Source organism: Anopheles darlingi, chromosome 2 (genome assembly GCF_943734745.1).
Source record: "Anopheles darlingi chromosome 2, idAnoDarlMG_H_01, whole genome shotgun sequence".
NCBI classification, from domain to species: Eukaryota; Metazoa; Arthropoda; class Insecta; order Diptera; family Culicidae; genus Anopheles; species Anopheles darlingi.
Window position 1 is genome coordinate 18,712,092 of NC_064874.1, and position 24,000 is coordinate 18,736,091.

At 49.0% G+C, this 24,000-nt stretch overlaps 1 protein-coding gene across 3 annotated transcripts in view; it reads right to left on the reverse strand.

Annotated features, from left to right (window-relative positions):
- LOC125948827 (myb-like protein AA) overlaps positions 1–24,000 on the reverse strand; it is an 82,006-nt gene that overhangs the window by 9,463 nt on the left and 48,543 nt on the right. For all 3 annotated transcript variants that reach the window (XM_049675294.1, XM_049675293.1, XM_049675292.1), the window contains exon 5: positions 1–362. This exon is cut by the window's left edge and continues 1,247 nt beyond it. In XM_049675294.1, coding sequence (XP_049531251.1) covers positions 1–362 — 362 coding nt within the window. The remainder of the gene's footprint in view (positions 363–24,000) is intronic.

Below are 24,000 nucleotides of genomic sequence, written 5' to 3' on the forward strand. Positions count from 1 at the left end.
TCGTGCTGTGTGATGACGCCGTGCTGGCACTGGATGAGGAGGAGGAGCTGGCGCTACTACTGCTGCTACTGCTGCTGTGGCTACTACTACTGCTGTGGTCACTCGTGCTTGTTGTCGTCGTCGTCGTTCCTGCTGCTGCTGTTCCTGTTGTTCCACCGGTCGTTCCACCTCCTTTCACCTTACCGGTGGACGAATGCCGCACTCCGGTACCATTGTTGGTGGTCAGCTTCTGCTGCTGCTGCTGATGGTGCACCATTGTCCCTCGCATTACGCCAACGGTTTGGTGTTGCTGCTGCTGCTGCTGTGTCGTCGTTGCTGTCGCTGTCGTCATCTTGCCACTCTTGGACGACTCGTGAGACGAGCTGTAAAGAAAGGAAAAGCGAAACAATTTGGTCAGCAATGCGATGGTGGAGAGAAGGGACAGTAATTAATTGTTCGAGATTGGTTTTCGACAAGTGGCGACAGCACGTGGAGAGACTAGCCGATAGCAATTACACTTGGTGTCTCGCTCACTGTTCAAGGAGTTCATTGGACTTTCTTATGACGCGCCTCAGGAGATGCTGAAGAGAAGCAGTGAGAGAGTTCTGGCCGCTTAGTGCAGACACCTGTTCTCGCTATCATTTAATTAATTTTCTTCTATTTTTAATCAACAAACAGTCCCTTCCCAGACCGTCCACCAATCCATCGATGAGCGCTAGAGCGACTTCTACTCCGCTTCCAGCAGCAGCAGCGACAGCAGCAGCCCTAAAATGCAAAGCACGGAGGACGACCGTTAACAATTTGTGTTTGTGCAATTTGTCGTCAAGTGTCGTCGTCGGTCCACCATTTTACAGCGCTGCACGCACTGCCTAAAGTAAATCATGTCCGTCTACACCGCGCGCCGTGCAAGGCGAATGCCATACCAGCGACGAGCGATTAAAATGGAATGCAGTGGAGATGAAAGCCGGGTCCCCCGTTGCTCCTTCATCGGAAGCTCGCTTGTGGCCATAAATCCTTCAAGCTCCTTCGTGCGCCCTCTTCTCTAGCTCACCACCCGAGGGACAACGATGTTTTAAGACGTTTTTAACACGAAAGCGAAGGCTTGCCTCAAGGGAGAACAAGTGGTACTCGCTCCTAAGTCGCCACGTCGCTCAAAACAAGATCAAACAAGCGTGTGTCAATCTGTGCCAACCCTTCAAACCCAAACAAGACAAGACGTACTTTGTAGGCGCTTGACGCACCTTGGCGCTTTACACCGACATATGAGGCGAACGAAAAGTGTTAAGCAGCTTCCCGTAAACAATAACCCCAAACACAGCCGAGGTGGAGTGGATGGTAATGATGATGGACTTGCTCTCGGAGAGTAGTTGACAAGAAGGGAATCCGGATGCCATCAAAACATCTCGGTACAGCGGGCGGTGGCCACAGAAATGCAAATGCGAGATCGCGTGTCACTGCCCCGCGTAACATGATTTATCAATTTTGCAGCCAAACGCTGCCGCTTTTGGTGTCTTCTTACGCGCGTGGCAGGCCCCAAAAGTAAGCCAATAACGTGCCCGCCGCGACTCGCCGCGTGGTAGAAAATTGAATTTACCGCGCCAAGTCGGCGTTCCCGAGGCGAGGGTCTTCTCCGTCGTTCGCATTCATTTGCACACCATTCATACACATACACACAGCAGCAGCAGCAAACAGGGACACCAACAAACGGCAGACGCGTCCCAAGAAGTGTTTAAGGACCGTCGTTAAAATGCATAAATTTGCACCATCGACCGGGTGGTCGGTCGGTCGGTTGGTCCACCGACCAGCCGGATGGCATGAAATGTTCCCCCGGAATGTGTCGCTCTAATTTTGTGCTCGGTATGGTTTTATGCTCGTACGGCCGCGCACGGTACGAGGGGCTCGGTGGTTCCGGCTGCCATAAAATTGTCATTTGGAACGGTCTCTTCCATTCCATCCTCCCGGGGTAGTCCCTTCTCCTCTGGCACACACTACTACTACCGTTCTGGTGCTTCGGTCTTTAGCGATGCTTTAAAGTGTACGTGAGCACGTGTGTGTGTGTGTGTGTGTGCTGCTTGGTGCCGGTCACCTTACTTTCCTCCACTCTTGAAAGCCACGGGAAAAGAAAGTGCAAACGACGATAAATCTTTCGCCTTTTTTTTTGCCGCCGTCTTGTTGCGAGAATATTTTGCCGAAGAAATGCTTACTCTCGTCTCGCCGCTCTTCAGCTGACCTCGACCATACGGTACCAACCCCAGTTGCAGCTGGTACACGGTTTGATAGCCTTAAAAGGTACCCGTGGTTCCGGTCGACCGGGGGAGGGGGGACAGCGCGCCAAAGATCAAAACGCTAACGACACCGCCACCACCGGCGTTTAATGCGATGCGATGGCCGGAAACCATTGGGCATTGGGCACCGCGATTCAATTAACCAGCTAATTGAATTACGTGTACCGTACCCGATACCTTCTGTTTACCTTTGGCTGGATAAATCGGTTCCAGGTGTTTGGAAGCCAGCTACTCTCATCCCTCGGAACGGACAAGGGTGGATGTTCTGTTTGAATGTTCTAAGTCCCGAGTGCCGAGATTATCGTACCGCAAGCGTGTCAACCCGGGGCTGTGCTCGAGGTAAGTGCCTCAGGTGTTTTTGTGACACTTTCCCCGCACCGGATTCGAATCGAATTCACTTCGACGCGTCTCGATCCCACTCGATGCCAAAGCGGTTCGTTGAATGTCGTTTTGAGGGCGGGGATCTCCATTGTGCCGAGGTTTTTGGCAAACGAGGCGATAAAACACCGAACCCACAGCTGTCTGTCACCCACAAACAGGGCTGTTTGGGAAGAGGGGGGATGTTATTTGTGGCATTTTCAGCCCAGCCCAGCCCAGTCCATCCCATCCCGGTGGCTCATGCCTCCGGGGTTTATGCTACGCAAACGAAAACTAACCATCACTCCACAACGAGCCGTGATGCTTCTATTTTTGGTACCATATTCAATTGAACCGAACACACCCTTATTCAGCCCCCCGGGGAGCCCCAGGAGAAGCAAGGAATCGGGATTTCCACGATGGAGACGCCTGGTGTTTTGCTTTTCGCAAGCGGCAGCAGCTGCTGCAGAGAAGGAGACGAACCGTACTGTAAGCGGAACTAGCGGAACGGAGTGCCGAGTGTGTACATTTCCGGGTCACACATACACGCTCCTCGGAGAGACACACATACGCTACCAGCAGGAAGTGGGTTTTTTGGAAAGGGGATGGTGGTTGGATTGAGCCCGGGCTTAAGTAGCCCCTCCTAGTGTGGTGGTGGCATCGTTCCGGTGCCGCGTGCGTTCAAGGGTGCTAATCCCACCTAATCTACCCAATTCTAACCAAACAGACAACAGACACACACACACACACATGCACATAATCGGTGGATTTAACGAGTGACAGGATAAGGGAGCTCGACGGGGGGAATGTCGAGCCCGGAACACCGGACGGAAACCACGCAAACCGCATTCCGTTTTGCTTCGCATTTAATGGAGATCACTAAATACAGTTGTCTAACGCAAATGAGCAAACGAACGGGGGAATGGTAACAAGATGATGTGATCGAGCGGTTGCGTTCGGAGTTCCGATCCGAATATCTTGTGGGAAACCGTAAAGCGGGCACATAATCGACACAAACAGTGACAGGAGAAGATGAAAGGAGTTCGAGATCGAGTACATTAATTAGATCGTGTACGGTGTGTGTGCGCGCAAAACAATGCATAAATCATGCAACCCATCATGAGGTAGTGATGAAGTGTACGACGCACCTTATGTAATGCCCATCATATGAACCTCCTACTCAAACCAACACATGAATCAAACGGGTGCAACGCCGTGTGCGTGACACACGTGACGTGACATTTGAATATCAATTGTTTATGCACTCCGTCACTATAATCTCTCTACATTCCCAGTCGCAGAGGATCGGAGCGAGAGTAAATCATGAAAATCCGATGTTTATGGAGTTATTTATAAACATGCGACCGTGCCCGGGGGTGTGTGACCACCACAACTGGCCCATGCCGGGCAACCACAAAACAAACGGAACGATCGAACGGAGTTCCATCGAAAGGTGTACCCGACCACCGATGGTACGCGTGGGGGAAAAATGGAATAACCAATGAGTCCTTTTCGTGTCGTTTTCTCGCAGACCAGGTTCCGGTGGCCATTTTGACTGTCAAAGGAGGCAGACCGGTGGCAGAGTAAACGGCGCATCATGAATGATTTATCGATGCGATTCTATCGGCGGACAATCGGGAAGATTTTCTTCTTAACTTTTACACACACACACACATACAGCACAACCATGGCACAAACAAACGAATGCTCGGTGATAAAAATGGCCAAAAAACCTCCGCCCGGTAGGGAGTAGGAATAAATCCCACTAAACGATTTAATGATGCTCGCGAATCGGATGAGCCCTCTCATCGTAAATCATGACCACTTCACAGTCAAAATAGCTTCTTGTGGCTGTGGTGGCTAAGGGGAAGGAGAAGAATAGAGCTCAAGTGCTACTCCAAAAGGATGATCATAAGATGCCCGGAAGCAGAAAGTGCAGGCCTGGGGTTTACTACCTAAAGTGAAAACGAATGTGGAGATTATATTTTTTTGGCGGTGGGGAATTTTTGATGCAATGCTCATCGACCACCGGTAGACCTTCCGGTGCTGGTATTTGTCGGTTTGCGAAGGGCAACGAATGGTTTCCGGTGGATTTATGGTTTATTATTTGCGCGACTGTTGCATGTCAGGAGAGCGTTGGATTTAATATCATTTTAAAGGATCATAATGGCGCGATAATGGTTGGCAAGGGCAAGGGCGTGCCATGATGGATGCAGCCTGCTTGCAAAATCGTGATGCACCTGAGACCGCCATTTAGCATAGTTCTATTCCGCACACGGTCTACTCTTAGCAAAGACTATTCTTTAGAAAACAAAGGAGCAGTATTAATCGATGTTCCAATGATGGGCCTGACACCGATTGTGTTGCCTTTTGCACTATTAATTTTTCAGTCCCCTATGCTATGAGCTCAATTTTCAACGGTGTCTCCCGTCCTTCAATTCCGAGCGTCACGAATGGGACAAAAAAGAGAGTGAGTCACGAATGGGACAAAGGGGTCACGAATGGGACAAAAACGAGAGTGAGGGGTAAGTATAAAAACAAAAAAACAAACAAAAACCTACCGAAGCTTTCCTACTTCATCCATCTCTGTCCACCGTTTCGGCATGGTGCGCGGAGTGGATCGATTTTCAATCATGCTCCTGGCACATCATCATCATCTATTCATATATGCACGTCACGGTGTCATCGGTCGATATCCCTTTTGTTTTTCGCTCCCACCGAACTCCGGCCTTTGGCCTTCCACCCAATCACCGCTCGTTGGTTGACAACGGACCGACGGACACACCCCGACAACTACTTACGTTGGTTGGAGAAGGGGATCGCGAAGATTAATAATGCAACAAACAACGCAACGAACCGCCGGGGATAGCGGGTCGGGTCGGGTACATCCTTTGATTTTCCATTTGTTTCCTTCGTCAAGTTTTTGCTTTATTTTAAGCTTTGGTTCCATTGTGGCTCTACATATCCTTTAACGGTGATTTGATATCGGTTCGAAGGCCTCTTTCTTGCTCACGCACACACACGTAAAAGAATTCGGAGTTGGAAGCAGGACATTCCCCCAAAAAACAAAAAGAACTCGGCAAAGGGAACGGGTAGGTGGGCTGAGGATCATTTTTCAAGACAAACAAATTTGTCCGAAATGCCTTCGCTCGTGTGTATAAGAAGGCTTCTCACATGTCACATATATTTATATTCAATTTATGGATCTTCATCACTTTACCTTCCCTCGCCAACCCAGAGTTTCCCGCGAGGTCTTTGACTCTTTTTCACCTTTTTTATGTCCGACCAACGGAACCAGCAACAGCGAAGTCCTTTCGAGCACTAGAGGTATTGTTTGCGAGGTTAAAAAACCAAAACCGGAAAAACGAATTACAAAAAAACAAAGCCAGGAACACCCAAAACATCAAACTCCATCCCAAATACCCAAGCGCGCCCTTTTGGAATCGGACGATTCCGCTGGTTGCTGAGTGGTTGGTTGGTTGGTTGGTTGGTAGATGTTTTCCATGGTGGGGTGGAGGGGAGGAAGGAGGGAACATTGAAGGGACATCTAACTTTTCGACGAAAAAAAAAAAACACTCAGCATACCCTCGAACCAAACAAGTAAATCCCTCTGCAGTTGTCCTCTTGTTCTCTCCCTACCCCAGGACACAGTCCCAGGTACGGTATGCCATTTCGAACAATCCCAGGACAATGTCGATCCGAAGCGTATTGTTGTACGGGCAGTAGCAGCCACTAGGCTGCGAGCATATGCGTGCGTGTTTGTGGGATGTTTGCTGCCGGATGTCCCGCTACCCCGCACTGCTTCTACTATAATCCTTTTCACATTAGATATACATACATACTTCCACTACGCCACCATGACTCCAACACAGTAGGAATGCCGATTTGGAATGGATATTGTCATGACAAACCGAAATGAAAAATGAAATATCTTGGGCATCCTCGTGATACGGATACGGTGGATGTTTTGTTGGGGCGTTACCATGAGCAATGTCTAGGAAGCTGCAGCATCACGAGCAGCGCAGCGAGACAATCTAATAGTTCCAAGGATCAACTCAGCTTCGAATATTATATCATCACCATCATCGTTCAGAGAACCGCTGCATGGAACCGGAACCGGCAGACAATGGAGTAAAGGAGCTAGTCAAACTCAAGCTCCGAACGTTGTGCAGTTTAATGGAGCAGCATTCATAGGTAGCCCGTCACCTAGAGTTGTTGCCTTAGTTGCCACACAATTGTTTCGACGTTTCAACTGCTCATGGTTATGCTGCGGTATGCTTTTGTCCAGCATCGTTATCATCATCACCATCACCATCGTCGTTTCGTTTTTCCTTCGTCCTTAGAGAATTTGTTGTTGGTAGCAACGTAAATTCATAAAATGAAGGACATTCGTTATACTCTTCTGCGAAAGGCATTCGGTTAGAAGCGAGTGTGACAATGGTGATGCTTCTGCAATATCAACCCAATACCCTCCACATGCAGTTTCCGCTAGCTGGCGATTCAATGGCAAAAGCCACCAGAGGGTATCAACTTTCATTGTGCTAGTAATTGTTTCGATTGTTTCGGTTGACTTCCTGACCTGTCACAGGACTACATACGGACGGTGAGAAAGGATATACACGTGGCACTGTACACGAAACACAAAGTTTCATCTTTTTCATCGATGAATATTTGTGATACTTCATTAAAACATTTAATCTTCGTTCGTTTTACAATAAAGCACTCTGTTAAGATTTAAAAGTCTCAGTTGAAAAAAGCTAAAACTTAACAGACGAGGATAGCAGAAGGATGAGCAGAAAAGGGGTAAGAATTGATTTTCAATTACCCAATCCGTATCGTTAAACTTTGTTGCCTTCTTAACAACTACTCAACTCGCCAGGCGCCATGCTTCACGATGGTACTGAACAGTAATGGTACCGTTTGTTTTCAGATTCTTTCCCCAAGTGTCCTTTGCAATACTTTCGAGCCCTTTTTTGTCGCGGAAAATGCCTAAAACCCGATTCCCGGTGATGTTAAAAGCAAAACAAAAAAAAAATCGAAATCCGTAAAACAAAGGAAGATGAACCAAAGTTTTGATTATGCACTAGAGGCTATCGAAGCGTAACGGACATTTTGGATCATTTTCTGTTCTCCCTTCTCTTCTGAAGGACTCTCTCTCTCGAATTCCCGGCTGTCAGCGTAATAAGCGGGCGGGATGAGAAAAAGAAGAAGATGAAGAAAAAAAAGCACGACGACAAAACACCCCAACTCTGCAATAAGCTTTCGTCACAACCGATTACACTGGTGTCAAATTAGGTTCGATCATCATTTATCTTCGTTTGCAGCCGCCACCACTGCTACCGTTGCAAGTGGAAGGATCCGAGGAATTGCCTTCTATACCTCGCCCTCGTTCTGCTTCTGGGGTTCTGGTTGGCGAAACCAACCCTCAACTTGTTAAGGAAGTTGCCAAAGAAAAGAATGAGGGAGGAGAAACTGTTACTCATCGGTCCCGAGAAGTGAAGGGGCGGCCCCAGTACTGTACTGTACGCGACGATAAGATTAAGTGACTTCGAAATACTCTGTTTATTTTGGACGTTGAAGTCTTTGCTTTTTGCGCTGGAGCCACGCAGCGCTCTGGCTTCTCTTTGTCGATTAAACAACCATTCACAGGTTTCATCGATCGATATCACAAAAGGTTCACGCGCTCCCGGTGATGGGTTTCTATTGTTTCAACTACTCTAGTCTGCTCTGTTAAATATGCATAAGGGCAGTAGTATATTCCTGTTCGGCAGGAAGTGTATGGCCGTGCGCGTCCATTAACTTGCCTTAGCACCACTGGCTGGCAACTTTACTCAGCATTAATTTGACAGACACACAAACGATGGCGTAGCCCTGTTTCGCAAACATCATAACCACCCCCCGGGACCCGTAACATATATTTATGCTAGCGTGAATGTGGGAGAAATGCGGAAAGTTTCTGTTTATCTACCACTAGGCAGGCCAGTCCGCCGGTCAACCACCTAACATCGTCGTCTGGAACGCCAAACAGTTTCACTGAAATGCCGCTTTAATAGACCGACAAAGCTGGCTGGGACTGTGAAGATGAGACAGAAAAGAATACGGTCCAAAAATTGAGGGCACCTGTCACCGACGTTCATCCGCAATGTATGCTGCAGACACTAATTGTCTCGTAGCTTCTTGGCGTCAAATGATTACTCTCTCACTGGTGCCAGTCCACGGTACAGACGCTCTAAACGTTGCGCTTGCGACTTTGGTGCAGCCCAAAACGGGGTCAGAACCATTAGCATATGAGCAGCAGCAGCAGCAGTATTCAGTAGTGAAGGTGTTGCAATCATTTTATGCATACGACTAAGTGAATGTAGAATGTTATAACACACCTTCAAGGTAGAAGATGATCTCACGATTGCTCCGTCAGAAAAAAAAAGGAAACATTCTACTGTTTATTGTATCTCTGCGCGGAATTCCGCCAATTGCTCCACACACTAGGAAAACAAAGCCAACCCAAAACGAAAGAACTGACCAAATCGGAAAACGGAAAAGCACCGTATGTACCACCATCACCGGTGCTGACTGACTCGCCTCGGGGATGATAGAACCGACGACGACGACGACGACGACGACGATGACGACAGATCGAGTACTGTGGAACGGTGGAATGTAAACATTTGCACACGCTCCACTCCACTCCACGTGCCCGGTGGTCACGTGAATTCCAACCATTTTTTGGGGCCATTTGAACGCGCTTGCCTTCCAGGCACCCCGTCGGGAACGCGTCCGTCCGGGTCTGCGTTGTGGGAGGAAAACAGTTGTTCATTTCTTTATGTCTGTGTATGTTCCTCCCTCCTGGGCCCGTTCTGTCCTCGCACGCAGTACCGCGTTGGTCACTTTATCGAACTCTCGACTCTACAGATCCCAGAGGACCAGCACGCTGCGTGTGTGTGTGTGTGTTTTTGTCGGTTGGTCTGCAATCACGCGCGCCACTACCTCGTATGAATGGAAAGTTAAAAGCAAACAAAAGTATGTTTCCTCCCCAAATCGTGGAACGTTGGAATCCCCCGGAATGGACGCCAGTGGACGCCAGTGCAGGTAGTCATCATACATAAACACTCCAAAGGTGACACTGTCACTGGGGTGCGCAGCATCCCCGCTTTCCAGCACACAATCGACTCGCTTCACAGCATAAAGTGGGTGTGTGTCCTGTCTGTGGCACACTACATTTGACGATCTCGAGGGAGTATGCTCTCTCTCTCTCTCTCTCTCTCTTGCTCGGTTCGGCAATGTTTGCGCTGCTGCCAATGTCCCTTCTTCTGGTGCGGCTTCTGCCATTGGTGGCCGTTTGGCTGGCCTGCAGCAGTGGCTCGTAAAAATAATGATTTCATTCTCATAACTTTCATTACAACGTTTTACTGTAATGCTGCCGCAGTACAGACCCCGCCGCCTGGCGCGGCGAAGGGGCCCCGATCTGCGCCGGATAAACCCGATTTCTGCACGGATGTCATGGAGAGCTTAAGGTGGGAAGTTGCACCACCGGAAAAGCAATGGCACACAATGGCATCGCACCAACGCACACACAACGAAAACGGAATGCGGAATTTGTACCGAAGGTTTATTAGAAATTGATGGAATTCTGGTGGTGGTGGTGGTGGTGGTCGCTGAAGGCGAAACAACCGAAAATGGTAACGCTGGTGACATTTGCCACAAGAAAAAAAAAACACACACACACACACAAACCAGTTCAACGAAATCGGGCACCAGAAATCGGCGCCCTGGAAATGGTCAGTTTCATGTATTTGTCACTTACTTTACGGGCGGTCCGGGTCCGAGTCCGTGGCAATTGGCACCCGAAAATTGCTAGCCCTCCCCGCCCCCGGGGTCGGCAAACGATCTGCCACACCAACACCATAACCCGGACCCCACATAATGGTTGGTCAAAGTTAGGTCAGTTAAGTGATTCCAGTCTGGTTGGTAGGTTGGTCTGTCGGTTTTGTTGTTGTTTGCACTGGCAGCAGTCAGTCTAGGGAGCTCCAGCTTCAGAAGGCCCGGAAGGACACAATTTGAAAAGTGGAGCTCGTTTCGTGTGACCGGAGTGTCATGGATTGAGCACGGTCGTAAACCAACATTACGCGGTTACGGAGCAGGGACCCCTGCTGGTGGGTGCAAGTAGAGTGATGGATCGAGATGAAAACGCAAAAGCAGATTACAGAAATGGAGACACGCTGGCGATGCTTGCGGACTGAAATGTGAGCGACGAGTTGCGCCCAGGAGTTGCGTCTAATTTGTTTTCGACGGAAGCTCCCACTCCCTCCGGTTGCCTCGGTACCAGACCGGCCGTACCCCCGTATACCTGGTGAGTTGGGCGTTGGAAAAAGGTGGTTTGATTGAATTCTAACTTTTCCGTTTCATTTTTCTTTCCCTCCCCCTGGAACGCAGCCTTACTGTGGAAGTATTATTTGGAACGCACCGTCCTGTCCTGTCCTGTCGGGGCTGTCCTTTGTGTGCGGCTTTGGTGCTCCTGGCCGTCTCCGGCACTGCGGTGAACTAATGAAGCGAACTTTCCGGGAGATTAGAAGAGCAGATGGCAGAAAATACGCCATTCCTCTCGACCTCGACCAGCGGGGAGTGTTCCTTTTTCCATTATAAAAAAAAAACGGCCAAGACACGGCAGTGAACCTCAACCTCAAGAGCCGGTCTAACGGGGATGGGGAACAGGGGGTTGTGGTTTCGTTGCTATGGCGGTTGGCGGGCAATCCCCACGGCCGCACCCTGGACGGTGTAGCCGGTGCCAAGGGTCAAGGTAGCGGCGTGTGACCTCAATTTTTCATTTGCCAACTTTATTCGCCATTTACCTTGATCCTTCGCCGGTTGCGCCGGTTACCCGGTGCGGAAGGAAAAGCGGAGAAAATCAAATTAGGATCGACGATTTTTCATCCTCCATCCTTCGGTGCGCACCATAGAAGTAGAACCAGCTCGAAATCAAGTAGCAGCAGCAACCGATCAACGGCGGTGAATGGCGGCAAACGGAAACGAAAGGCCCGACGGGCTCAAGATGTCCTCGAAGGACGCAACGCAAGTTGGAAGGGATGGCGCTGCTCTCACTCTCTACACTCCACCTTCTCAATACAATGATCTCAATCCCAACGGAGATGGCTCACTGGTTGTGGCTTGGGTTTACGATGATTGATGATTTACAGCTGGTTTTACTGTTTGGTCTCGAGGTTTGTCGAGGAGCTAATAAAATTATTGAAACTTTGCTCTCTTTCTCTCTCTCCCGTTCTTTCTCCTAAGCAGCTTCCATCTTGTACGGTGTGTTGCCATTTTCCCACTCTTATTATACCCTCCCAATTGCCCGTTTTACTCCCGTCGTTGGACACGAATTTTGTTTTAACTTTTACTTCCACCGCCCATTAGATCACATTATTTATTTCCATTCGAACACCCACCGAGTGGGAGGACGGTCCTGATGCTATTTTGCGGAAAAGCTCTGGCATCGTCATTATTATCGACCGTGATCGGAGATGCGGTGGGGCCCGCATGTTACGACGGGCAGCATTTGGTAAGATTATCGGGACCATCATCGAGAGCCGATTTTTACGATTACCAATTTCATTATTCCCTTCCTCCCGATCCGGTGGTTTTTGGTTAAACCGGAAAACGATCTCGGCGTCGGAAAGTTTTGGCCCAAAACAGCGATAAAACATAAAACACCCGAAATTCGTGGCCCCGAGCGGCGGGATGGGCCGGAGAGGACGCGGCAAAGCAAAACCAAACACATTGACTTTCCATTCGCACCAACACTTGGACTTGGATTCAGAGTTCCTTTTTTCGGACGGGGCCGAGAGTGTTTTAGGAGCGACTTCTAGCAATGTCCTTTACATCGATAATGAAATTGCGGTGGCCAGACCCGGGGCCACAACAGAAGGCGACTGCCGTGACATTAAACAATGGCGGGTCCACTTATCTTAATTGGTTCCCTGCGAGTAAGGAGAGCTGTGCTTTCACTGATATTGAATCGTCCAAGCAATGGAGATGGAGACTTGAGATGCAAACTTAAGCCATAGATTTGCAAGTGATTTACCGGAAGTGCTTAAATTGTGGCCGCTCAAAACCGATCGAAAGACCGGAGAGCTTTTTCGTTTCCACTGCTGCATCCGTGCGGATAAATGTTTCAATCAACGCAAATTAATTCGATCGTCTGCGGTCAGAATCAGCTTACGGCTATTAAATAGACAGTTGAAGCGCCAACGGTGGCAGCAGTTTGGTGGTTAATTTGAGTTGCGTGCACAACACCCCTCGCCTTTAAACCTACGCCATAAGTTCAATTCCTCGGTTATGGATCTCTAAGTCGAGTATTGACCGAACACAACTTGAACGATATGCCGGTGGCGATGACGACGACGACGACGACGACGACAACGATGATGGCATGCCAAGTGCCGTGCCAAGTCCTATTTGGGTCAAAACGTTAATTATGCCGCGATTCCAGCATGATCACCCATCATCATCATCATCATCTTCGACACTTCCTCCCTCGTATACCAGCATACTATTTGGGGCGTGTCTTTGATCCTACTTTCCCGAACCCCCGGGGTGGGTGTGGATGTGGACTCCTTCACCCCTCAAATCGGTTTTACCAAAAACCATTCATTCCGCATCGAATTCGAGGAAAGACCACGCGCGCGCTCTCTGTACTCTGACAGTTGGACAGCTCCCCGCGATGGTGGCAACGTTTCAATCATTCAACACGGGGATTAGTCGGTCGGTCATTGGGTGGAAAATCACACCTTCACCAACCCGCACCCCAACGGATTCAATTACATCAACTTCATTGCAACAATCCCAACCCAGAACTGTCAGTTCATTACAGCCACAGTATCGGATCGGGATCGGAGTGATTCCAACCGTTCCAAAATGTCATTAGTTCAAAGGCAACCAGAGGATTATTGATAATGATGATGATGATGAGTCGGCACCGGCACCAAACCGGTGTGTGGTTTAGCTTCGAGTCCACCGACAGCGCCTGCGGTCCGTTTGATTGGAATTCCATCGATTGGAAGGGCAGCTTTATTAATTTATGGCCAGAATCCGGCAATGGACGCCCGTGAGGCAGAAGCACATATTGAAAAGTTATCAGTATCGGTTCTAGGACGCAGACAGTATCGTTGCCGGAATCGAATCGAAAGCGGAAGCTCCGTTCAGTTTCCAATTTGTATCGAATGCTGCGGTCATTAGCGGCAAGATGCTCGGTCAACTATGGTGGATGCTTGTCCTGTCCTCGCACAATGGGACTCCACAGAAGCTCCGGGAGTAGTAATTGAACTTTGTGCGACGAGGCGAATGCACACGATGCAATCGGCAATCAATTTAGGGATGGGAGTCCGGCATTAGTTCGCCGGAATGGAATCCATCACCGAATCACCATTGGCTGATTAAATGAGAATCTATTATTAAAACGTGGCAGCGGGAGCAGGGTTTTGCTCATTTTACACAATCACACCCCAACCCGAGGACGCATTCAGGAATGTGCAGGAAGGGAAAAAGGACAGCTGACGGAGGGGTCGGTCGGTGAAGGGAAAACCTTATTATACGTCCTAATTGAACGGATAATGAATTTCCTGAACGTGCGCCTGGCTGTCTGTCGATCGGCTTTTCGGAAGGGAGGGGGGGATGATGCCGAAAATCCCTCTCCTCCCCGTCCCACGGTTCGTACGTGCCTTCCACTCGCAAATGCTAATCACATCTTGGCTTGGCAAAAGAAAATTCCGATTCCTCGTCGATCCTTTCCAATTCCACCATTCTACTCGTCAATTAGACAAAAGATACTTTGCTGCAAAAAGTAAATCTTCTGCTTCCCATTCGAGAATCTTTTGCGATGCGATTCCATCGATCAGTAGAGAAAAGCCAGTAGTGATAGTGAGGTATTCACGTCAAGCTTCTAATTACCGTTCCGACCATCGTTCGGTGGCCATATCACTTTCGCCGCCGGTGTCCTCTTTCGTAAATCTAATAAAACGGTTTGCTTGTCGTTGTTTTTGGCGGTGTGGCACGCAGTGTCAGATGTAAGCTCCGTCGACCGGTCGACCACGAAGGACGAAATATTCCACGAATAATCTTCACCTAATTAGCACCGGTCGTCGGTATCCTTCCGTACGGTCTTTGCTGTCCGCATGTTGACGACGACGGTGAACGGTGGGACCGAACAGCAAAACACAAGAAAATCCCGACACAAGAGACGCCGAAGTGTGTGTGCGGTCTAGTAGCACCGCGTCGGGAAAACAAATCAATAGATTTTATTGACTACCGTCAATAAAGGGACCGATGGTCCGATGGTTTGGACGGTGTTGGGCCGGTTTGCTGGACCGGGATTCATGTTTCCTTTGGTACTGGCTTCGGAAACGCGTTCGGAACTTAGCCTGGTGCTCCAGCAAATAGAGCATACGCTCCCGGAAGGCCGATTCTGGAAGGGATTTATTTATAATCTACTTCGTGCGGAGGCAAGCGTGGCCAGCACTCGTACACATGTGCAGAGGAAAAGGTAGTAGTAACTGAGTACCGCAAGAGAAGTCATTTAATATTGATTTGCGTGACTCAAAGGTAATGTTCGCCTCTTGGCAAGGGGAGAATGTTTTTCAATAATTCACTTGTGTAATGCTGCACGAAAGGAACAAAGAATTTCGTGGAATTGTTTGACAAATTGAAAACCGCAATCCGGCTTGTTTTTCCGAGCACAACAGTGTATGTAGTACAAGCCGGCTTTTCTACAGGTGTACAGACGACCTAATTTTACATGATGTAGACCGGTGTAGACAGGTGGGACAATTGGCAACAATCCAAAAACGATGATCCAAAAGATTCGTGAGAATTCCCGGTATTCCAAGGGAGCCGGTAGAAGCCGGTGAGCGACGGTGAGAATGAGTGTTTATTTGGGCCTTTTTACAACATAACGTGAGCTACAGAATCGAAATGGTAGTTCTGTCTTGAGAAAATCGCTTTTGTGTTGGAGCGAGACCGGACGAGGTGCTCGTTTATGTTCAACCTTTTTCCGTGGAAATGTTAAATTCTTTATTCAACAATTTGCTGACTATTTTGTGGTCGATCCACCGGAGCGGCCGGTGCTAATGTCCTGTTAATAGAGATCCAGAAGCAAAGGCTGCAGGATGTAGGCCCGCAAACCGGCAGATTCGAAGTTGAGGGCCAAGTAAATAAATAGCCGCCCGAGTAAATACCAACGAAATGGAAATCGTTTCGAAGCAAATAGCTAAAGTGAGAGGAGGTGGCCACTACGTCTCCTACTACTACTCTAGAGCTTAACTAGAGTTCGGATAGTAGTGGGGCATTCTGTGAAACCCAAGAGAAGCAAACGATAGCGTAAATGGAACCCAGCATTCCGCACTCGCTGTAAACCACATTATTTTCCAACGAGGTTACTTAGCACTAGTACCTGGAAAGCTTCAAAGTTAAAGGGAAATAAAATTAAAACGCTCAATAATGGAGTTACCTTATTAGTTCGGATTTAGTTATAATTACTTCAAATTCAAATCGAACCACTAATTACCACGCTGCTGCTGCTGCTGCTGGCAGGCTAAGAATTTCATTATTCAAATGACTCAATTCCAATTAAGACCAAACAATCGTAACCATAAAAATTCCTCTCTCGAAACAACAACGAACAACAATAACAAACAATCCTTTCGACGCCATCATAAGTTTGGCGTTCGCGAGGCGCACAAAGTGTAAAGGACAAAGTTGTTGATGGGATTATTGCCACCACCGAACGGGAAGCAGCACAGCACTGGCACTGCTTGGAATGGCCATTTCGATAGAGCGCCACCACTGTCGCTGCTGCTGCTGCTGCTACTGTTGGTGATGGTAAAGCAATAGCCAAAAATTGAATAGAAAATTCTTTATGAGTTGCCAAATTGAATTGCAGCAAATGCTGCCGTCCGTCTGATGAGATAGGATAGGAGGGTCACGCCTGCCAGAAACCGACAGTAACCGAAGGGGAAAGTTTTCGCAACCAGATTTGTCCAAACTTTTGACCGGTCAATCGTAACCGCCGTTCGCCGTCATGCGAGCAATTTGATTGTTCCCTTTTTTCGGTGGATTATTGCCAGTTTCCACTTGCCCCATTTGCTTCCTTAACAAAGTGGCTTCTATTTGTTCGTTTGGTTTGGCTTTACATTCTAACGATCCGGTCGGTTATGCCGCTTAGGCAAAGTTGTTTATTGTTTTCAAATTTCCGAGCCCAGAATCTCGACTAAAAATTGCGGCAAGAAGTGAAGCATATTTGCCAAAAATGATGTGAACGGGAATCGCTTCTTTTCAAACAACCGAGCACTCCTTCTTTCCGAACAACTTCATTCGGATCCTGTCCGTTGTCAGCTCCTTTTAGGGGTTTCTTTTTTAAATAGATTTTAAATTGCGCAAGAAATTACTTGGCACAAAGTTTTCGCGTCCATCGCGTGGCACGCGGCTCGTCCACGGTGCTCCGATCCAACCGAGCCTTCTAAGCCCCGAGCACAGGGCGGAGGAAGTTTCTCTGTACCGCATTGTTTCCGCTGGCCAACCGCTGGCGACAGAAAGTTAGTTTTGCAAGACGGGCCCAAAATTGCACTGGGAGTTCCCTGCAGGCCCTCAGCAGGAATGCAACAGAACGAAAGGAAAAAGAACAAAATTTATTGCATGTCAAATAGAAGCAGCGTTGAGAAGCGAACCACCGGCCACCGGCCGTAGACATCATTAAAAAAATATCTTTTTTATTCACCCCCAAAACGGGGCCACCGTCCAATCTGGTAGTTAAAAAACGAAAAGACGGATGAGCCAACTCCTGGTAACTCCCTTGGTGGCGCAACTTTTTCACCGCAGGGACAACAAAGAAACCGTTCTAGGTAAAAGTGACAAGCGTTTCCAATTTGGTCACACCTGTAAGAAAAGAAGAAATCCGTGTCCCCGAGTGGCGAGCAGTGGCAGATTTATGTTTGAATCTATCGTCACGGCAATCATCGGTGCCACCGCTCATAACCACGTTGATTTGCTAACGTCAAAGGCAGGTGTCGAGCTTCAAGTGCTGCTCGTGCTGCTGCTCCCAAAACAAATTAGAAGCTCGCATTAACCTACATCACGGAGCACGGTGTTTGAAGCCCTGTTTGATATCGTCACGGTGCATGTGACATCCGCCGTCATTGTACCTATTTGTAGCGCTACTCAAGAGAGCGTAAAAATCATGAAGCGAAACGACCGCGAAACTCACGACCGCCATTCACGCCGACCGCCGTGGCACGTGCATCCGTCGCCCGTTTCTGGTTTCATGCGAGTGTGTAGAGTCGACAGAGAGATAGGAAACAGTGAATTTGAATTTGATTTGAATGCATGTGCAAAACGATATCAAGCGCACTTCACTTGGTACGAACGAGGGTGTTTCGAAAGGAGTTCGGAAGGTCACCGGCTGTTGGAATCATTTATCGATCGTGTGCAAGTAAGAAGATAGTAGCAAAAAATATTCCAACCAACATAACCGCGCGCGCGCGAATTGATGGGAAGTATATAATTCAATTACAACAAAATATGCTCCATTCGTTCTATCGACAAAACCGCGACACCAAACCAACAGCTCCTATGTTCCTATCGAACTGCAGGCATGTGCATGTGATCCGCCGTGATCCGGTCACGACCAAAAGAGCATACACTCCCATGTACTACCGACACTCCCATGTGTGTCCCCGGGACCGACCGACCGGGTCGGTCAATATGTTTATGTGTTGTACATTCGCGAAAACACACACCCAAACGACATCGGGGCGGAAGTGTGCCTTGTCGTAATGTCAGACCGGTCCGGTCGACCCGCAGCGTGGTAAAACAAGATTTTCCAGATTATTTCATTTTCACTGGCCACACGCCACACGTGGCCATTTCGTGGCCTGTAGCCACTGCATCGGCAGCCCATTTCAGAGCATCGGGTAGCATGCATGCCATCGCGTATGGTGTATGCTACGACGGAAGTACGTACCACGGCACTTGGCAAACGGCTCCAAGAACCTCGAAGCCAAATCACGGTGACACATGAGCGGAACGCCCATAAAACCTGACCCCTGAAGGGGGGGCGGGGTTGTTGTTGTTGTGGCTTTTGACGTGCTGGCGAACCGTCGTCCCCTCTTCCATGACCTCCAGACACACACACTCCACACCATACATCACGCAACACTAGTGCTACATTACACTAATTTGGTTAGTCACTGGCCAGCCACGAGTGTGTCTGTGCGTGTGTGTGTGCGCGTGCTCGAGCACAAGCACTGGTACGTTTGCTCTTTTGCTCACATTGGTCGTCCTCATTCACTTTCAGAAGATGCTTCCGACCGTTGCACGCTTGACCAACCCAGAGCAGCATGGTGTACGTGACGCAGGCGACGGTCAGCACGCGCCCCGGGTCGCCGTAAGGTGACAGACGCCGATTCTTCCGCATGATTTATGAACCATGCGAACGAGTGAACGTACGTGGAACGTTGGAGTGCTGCGCTTCATCCATCCTATGACATTTGAAAGGGAGATATGATACCATGATCTGTCTGGTGGTCAGTAGTATCTGACAAAAGTGGCGGAATGTGCGGACACACACACACACATCGAGCAGCAGCAGCATCAGCAAGTGTCGTTCACCTGTAGCATCCTAACAGCGGGCATGATCATTGATACTAATGTTTTCCACCATCGCGGTTGTAGCAGTGTGGTTCCTCTTCAAAGACGATTGACTTGCTGAAGCGAGCGAGCGAACCAACCGAGCGCGAATGGTGAAAAAAGGGACTACATTATTCATCCGTTATGATAAATTGATAACACACAGGATCCGGGTGCGGTTGTGCCTAATAAAGGCTCTGACCACACACACATACGCATTTATTAGTGACCGCCGGTACACAAAGCAGCATAATGTACCTTTTGCACAAATGTATTGCCATAAATTCAATTAGGAAAAATATTCGTCGCATTCATTTCGGCGTCGGCAGCGCGTTCCACCGGGCATTGATTATTCATTGATTGGTTCATTTGAAAAACCGACCACCACCCGACACCGACCGAATGTTTACCTTTCATCAATCAATCGCGCGCATCACCGAGGATCAGCCAGCATCCATGTCCCGGCATAAACATCCGGAGGGCCCTCCGTGCCCGTGGTGCTTTACGAAAGTGTCTCCGGAACGGCACGATCGAAACGACGATACACGTAGAGGGCAGAGCACGTCATCTAATCCTCTTTGGCTCGGCTGCGTAGAGGGGGAGGCGTGCCGCTTGATGGATGCTTGAGTTCGAAGCTCGCGCGGTTGCGCTTTTCCACGCGGCACTAGCCAGCTGGCTGGCTGGCTGGCTGGAAAGTGGCTCAATCCGTACCGTCTGGAAGTTGTGGCGTTTGTTGTTTTGTGCTTTGCGTCGCGTCGCGTCGCTCGTCATGAAGATAAATGTTGAAATGAGGCAGCTTCAAATAACCCGGGTGACAGTTATTTACAGCTTACCATCAACTGCCGGCGACGCCACCGACGCTGCCACCGCCGCCGAATGGTGCGATAAACTTATCTTGACTGACCTGAGACCTTTCCCTCCCCGTTCCAGTAAAAAGGCGAACGTCTTTATGGTACGCGGTGGCCACAACAGAAGGCAGCAGCAGCAACAGCAGCAGTGGTAGTGTCGTTAAAATGAAGGACCACCATACGTCAGATAGAGCCACAAAAATGGCAAAAAAAGGATACCGACTAGTAGCTCTATCACGATGACGCAAATAGACAGCCAATGCCCTTTTTCCCCTTTCCCGGGAGGTGGGTTTTCTCTCATTTAGATTTCCGCTCGAAGATAACCGAAAACCGAATCTAATTCTCATCAGCGCGTCTCAACGATACGCAGTCGAAGCTTTCACGCCGCTATCCTGGTCTGGTGAATGACTTGAAAATTGGTGGCTGTTGGAGCACTAGCCAGGAAAAACGGGAAAATCCTCCCAGAAACCGGAAAGGGACACGTTTCGCACCACGCAGTGATCCGGTCTGTCCGCATCTATCCCACCGACACTTCCGCCGGTGAAGCAGCGAAAGTTGTGAACGCTTTTTAATGAGTTCTTGTTGTGATTTTGGCACCGTGGATTGGACACCAAATAAGCATAAGCGAATGATCCAGCCGGGCTGGAAAAGTGCCGGTCATCAGCGCGCGAGAGAATGGCTTCGCTCGCCCCGGGTTGGCGAGGTGTTGGGATTCAATTGATTGAATTCGTCGGTTTTTGGGAGGATGGTTGCGGGGGGCCTAGCTGGAAAATGCCTAATTTCGGTCACAAATTAAGTTGACAGAATTTAATGTCACTGGAGCAGGATCGGCGACGAGCTTTATTGTTCCGATGAAAGAAAGCTGTTTCCCCGTGTGCCCTTCCTGTGCCTTCCCCAGTGAAAAGAGAAGATAAAAGACGGGTTTTATGCTGCTGCTAAAATTATGTGAAATCATTAAATGAGCATGATAAGGGGTTGTAAGGCTGTGTGTTGTGTGGCTTGGCTGCTTGTGCTGTTGAAGGTTTCGTTGAAGGCTATCCCTGAATGAATTTTCTCCGTCGACCCCATTCTTCTCCTTCTGCTGGCACTGGTAGGCCCGAATCCCTCGAGGCTCTCGAGCTAGAGGTAGAGCCAAGGCTTTTCTGTAAACCACCACCCTCCTCACCTCCCTCCGAGGGGCCATACAGCAGCTACCACTTTCGCGTGTAGTAGGAGGTAAAGAATTGGGTGTGAAAGGGATCAGCATCACTGGCGCTGGCATATTTTAGGGGACCAGCAACCCTCCTGCGTACCTGCTCGCCAGCCCACAATTAGTCAAGCATGACATCGCGACACACGATCTCCTTTACCCCGGAGAAGGTCCTTTTCAGCAACCATTCAGTGGTGGTGGTTGTGGCGCCGCCGTTCAGCCTTCGCCTAGCGGCTTACAGCGCTTTCTCAGAGCCCGAAATCGTCCCGGTAGCGTTCGTTGAGGATTTGAATTTTTGAGTAGCGAAAGTTTTTCCTCCCGGCGACACTCCAAGTCGAGTTTGAAGTTGAGTCGCGTGTCCCCTTTCCCTCTCCCCCTGGACTTCACGAGGAAGGCCACGGGTGTTGCCGTCGGTAAAAAGAATGTTCCTGTCTCCCCAAAACACTCGCGCGAGTTAGGGATGGGAAACATTCTTTACAAATTTTAGGTCATGTACTTGCTCCGGGAACGAATTCACCTGGAAATTTGAAGAATTTTTGGTCGAAAAAAAAAACGAATTGTTTACGAGCCAGCCAATTACAATCCAGCATGTTCGCTGGGACCTGGGAGTGGGAAGCAGACCGTTTAAATTTGAATACCATTCAGCACCACTTTCACTTACTGCTGTTAGAAGCAAAGCGATCGTGCGCGCTGGGATAAATCCCCAGGTTTTTCATAACACAAAGCCCCATTTTTCCTCCGAGAGTCCTCCGAGAGAGTGGTGAAGAGATAACGCGATGCTTAATCACCCTTGCCAATTGCCAACATGTACCTAAACTCACCGGTAAACCATAACGGACCCCGCGGTATTTTGCCAGCGTCATGGGTGCGCGAAGGTCACAAAGGTACGTCGTGGTGGTGAAGGTAAAATAAAAACCCTTTCCAAACGAACGAACCGACGAGGGGCCGCGGAGGTTTTGAATAGAACATTTCCGGTTCGAGCGGACCGGAAGTACACGTACAGCAGCAGAAGCAGCAACACGGCATCGGCATGCAGGTGAAGTACAAAAGTCCGCTCATCGGAAGTCATCGGACCAGTCGGACAGTTGGCCAGCTTCAGGTGCTTCGGAGGTGGAAGGGTACTTCCGGCGACTGGTTGAAAGCAACGGGGAAGACTCCATCATTTCGCTCAACTCAATCGAAACAGTGCGCCAAAAGCCATCAAAAGAACTTCCACTTTGCTTTTGCGAAAAACCATTTCCATCCCTTTCGCAAATGGCCGGTGGTCCCTGAAGTCCCTGAAATGACCGAGGCAAAACCGAGACGTACGGACGGACCCGGTGTGATAGCATATAGCATAACAATAAAACTGTAAAAAGATTCCCGCTCGTTTTCACAAACGGGCACACACATTAGTGTAAACATGTTCCTCGCCAGTGGTCAGCGGCAGACAGATCGGGCATGAAACTGCAATCGACGTTGATGCAGCAGGTTAACCATCACCGCCGGTGCTGATGCTTAGTCACTGATGGATAATAGGCTGAATGTAAAACCATTGCCGCCGACGTTGCTGCTGCTGCTGCTGCTGTTGGTGTCAATTCAACGCGTTGTCAGTCTGATGAACTCCGTGACGCCGTGACACCGCGTGATGTGCACCAATGACGACATTGAGCCACCATGTGAAACGGACAGCTGAGCGAGCACCATACGCGACTCTAATGGTACCACGACACGGACGAACATCATCCATCTACTAGCGCTACACTGCCAGAGGGAGTGTCGCACAGCGCAGCGATGCAGCTAGCGAGCGCCAAGTGCCGTACTATCACCGGAGCTCCAGTATAGTTCCATTTAATTGGTTACGTGGCCTCGTCCATCCAACGGGCAAACACAGTGTCCGGCCACTGAAGAGGGGTGGGGTGGTTGAATATGTTTTGAAAACCCTTTTTTAAAATGGAGCCCTTTTTTGTCTGCTGTGCTCGTGTGCAATATGTGCTGAAAGCTGGTTCGGTGGCGGTGGCGGCGATAGACAGAACGATGAGAACGATGCGTGTGCGTGAGTTTTAGGCGAATGAGAACCCTCACCCCCCCCCCCCCTTCCCACCCCCATCGTCGGTGGTTACGAGACGGGCGGATGTTGATTGTGTAACCGTGGCTCAACACATTTTGTTTCATGGATTGTTGTCAAAACATAGCGAGAAGAGTCGCTGGGTGTTGGGACAATAACAGAGGGGAAAGGTGGCCAATTTACGTGACACGATCACGGGATAGGATTTGCATAGTATTCACATTCGATGTAACGTCGAGGCGCGCGCGTTTGTTATGTTTCGCTGTGAAGGAAGAAGAATTAAACTTTTTTCGTTTCGCAACAGGTGCCGCCGACAAGTGTTTCAATTAGAATGTTACGTTTCCAGGGTGGATGAAAACTTTTTTAAATTCTGTTCTTATTTGTGAAGGGGGTAAATTCGTGCGCTCATCTGTAAACATGAGATTCTTTAACGTTTGAAGTTTACGAGCATCACAAGGACGAAGGAAACATTGATAAAGCATTAATGAGTCAGATATTATGGTTTAACAGATATCAAAAACCACTCTAGGTAGTTTGTGGAAAACATTGCAGTCGAAAAATTTGCTTATCTCTTAATCGTATCAATTTTTTGATGTGAGAAAAGACAAATTTGCAAAGAGACTTTTC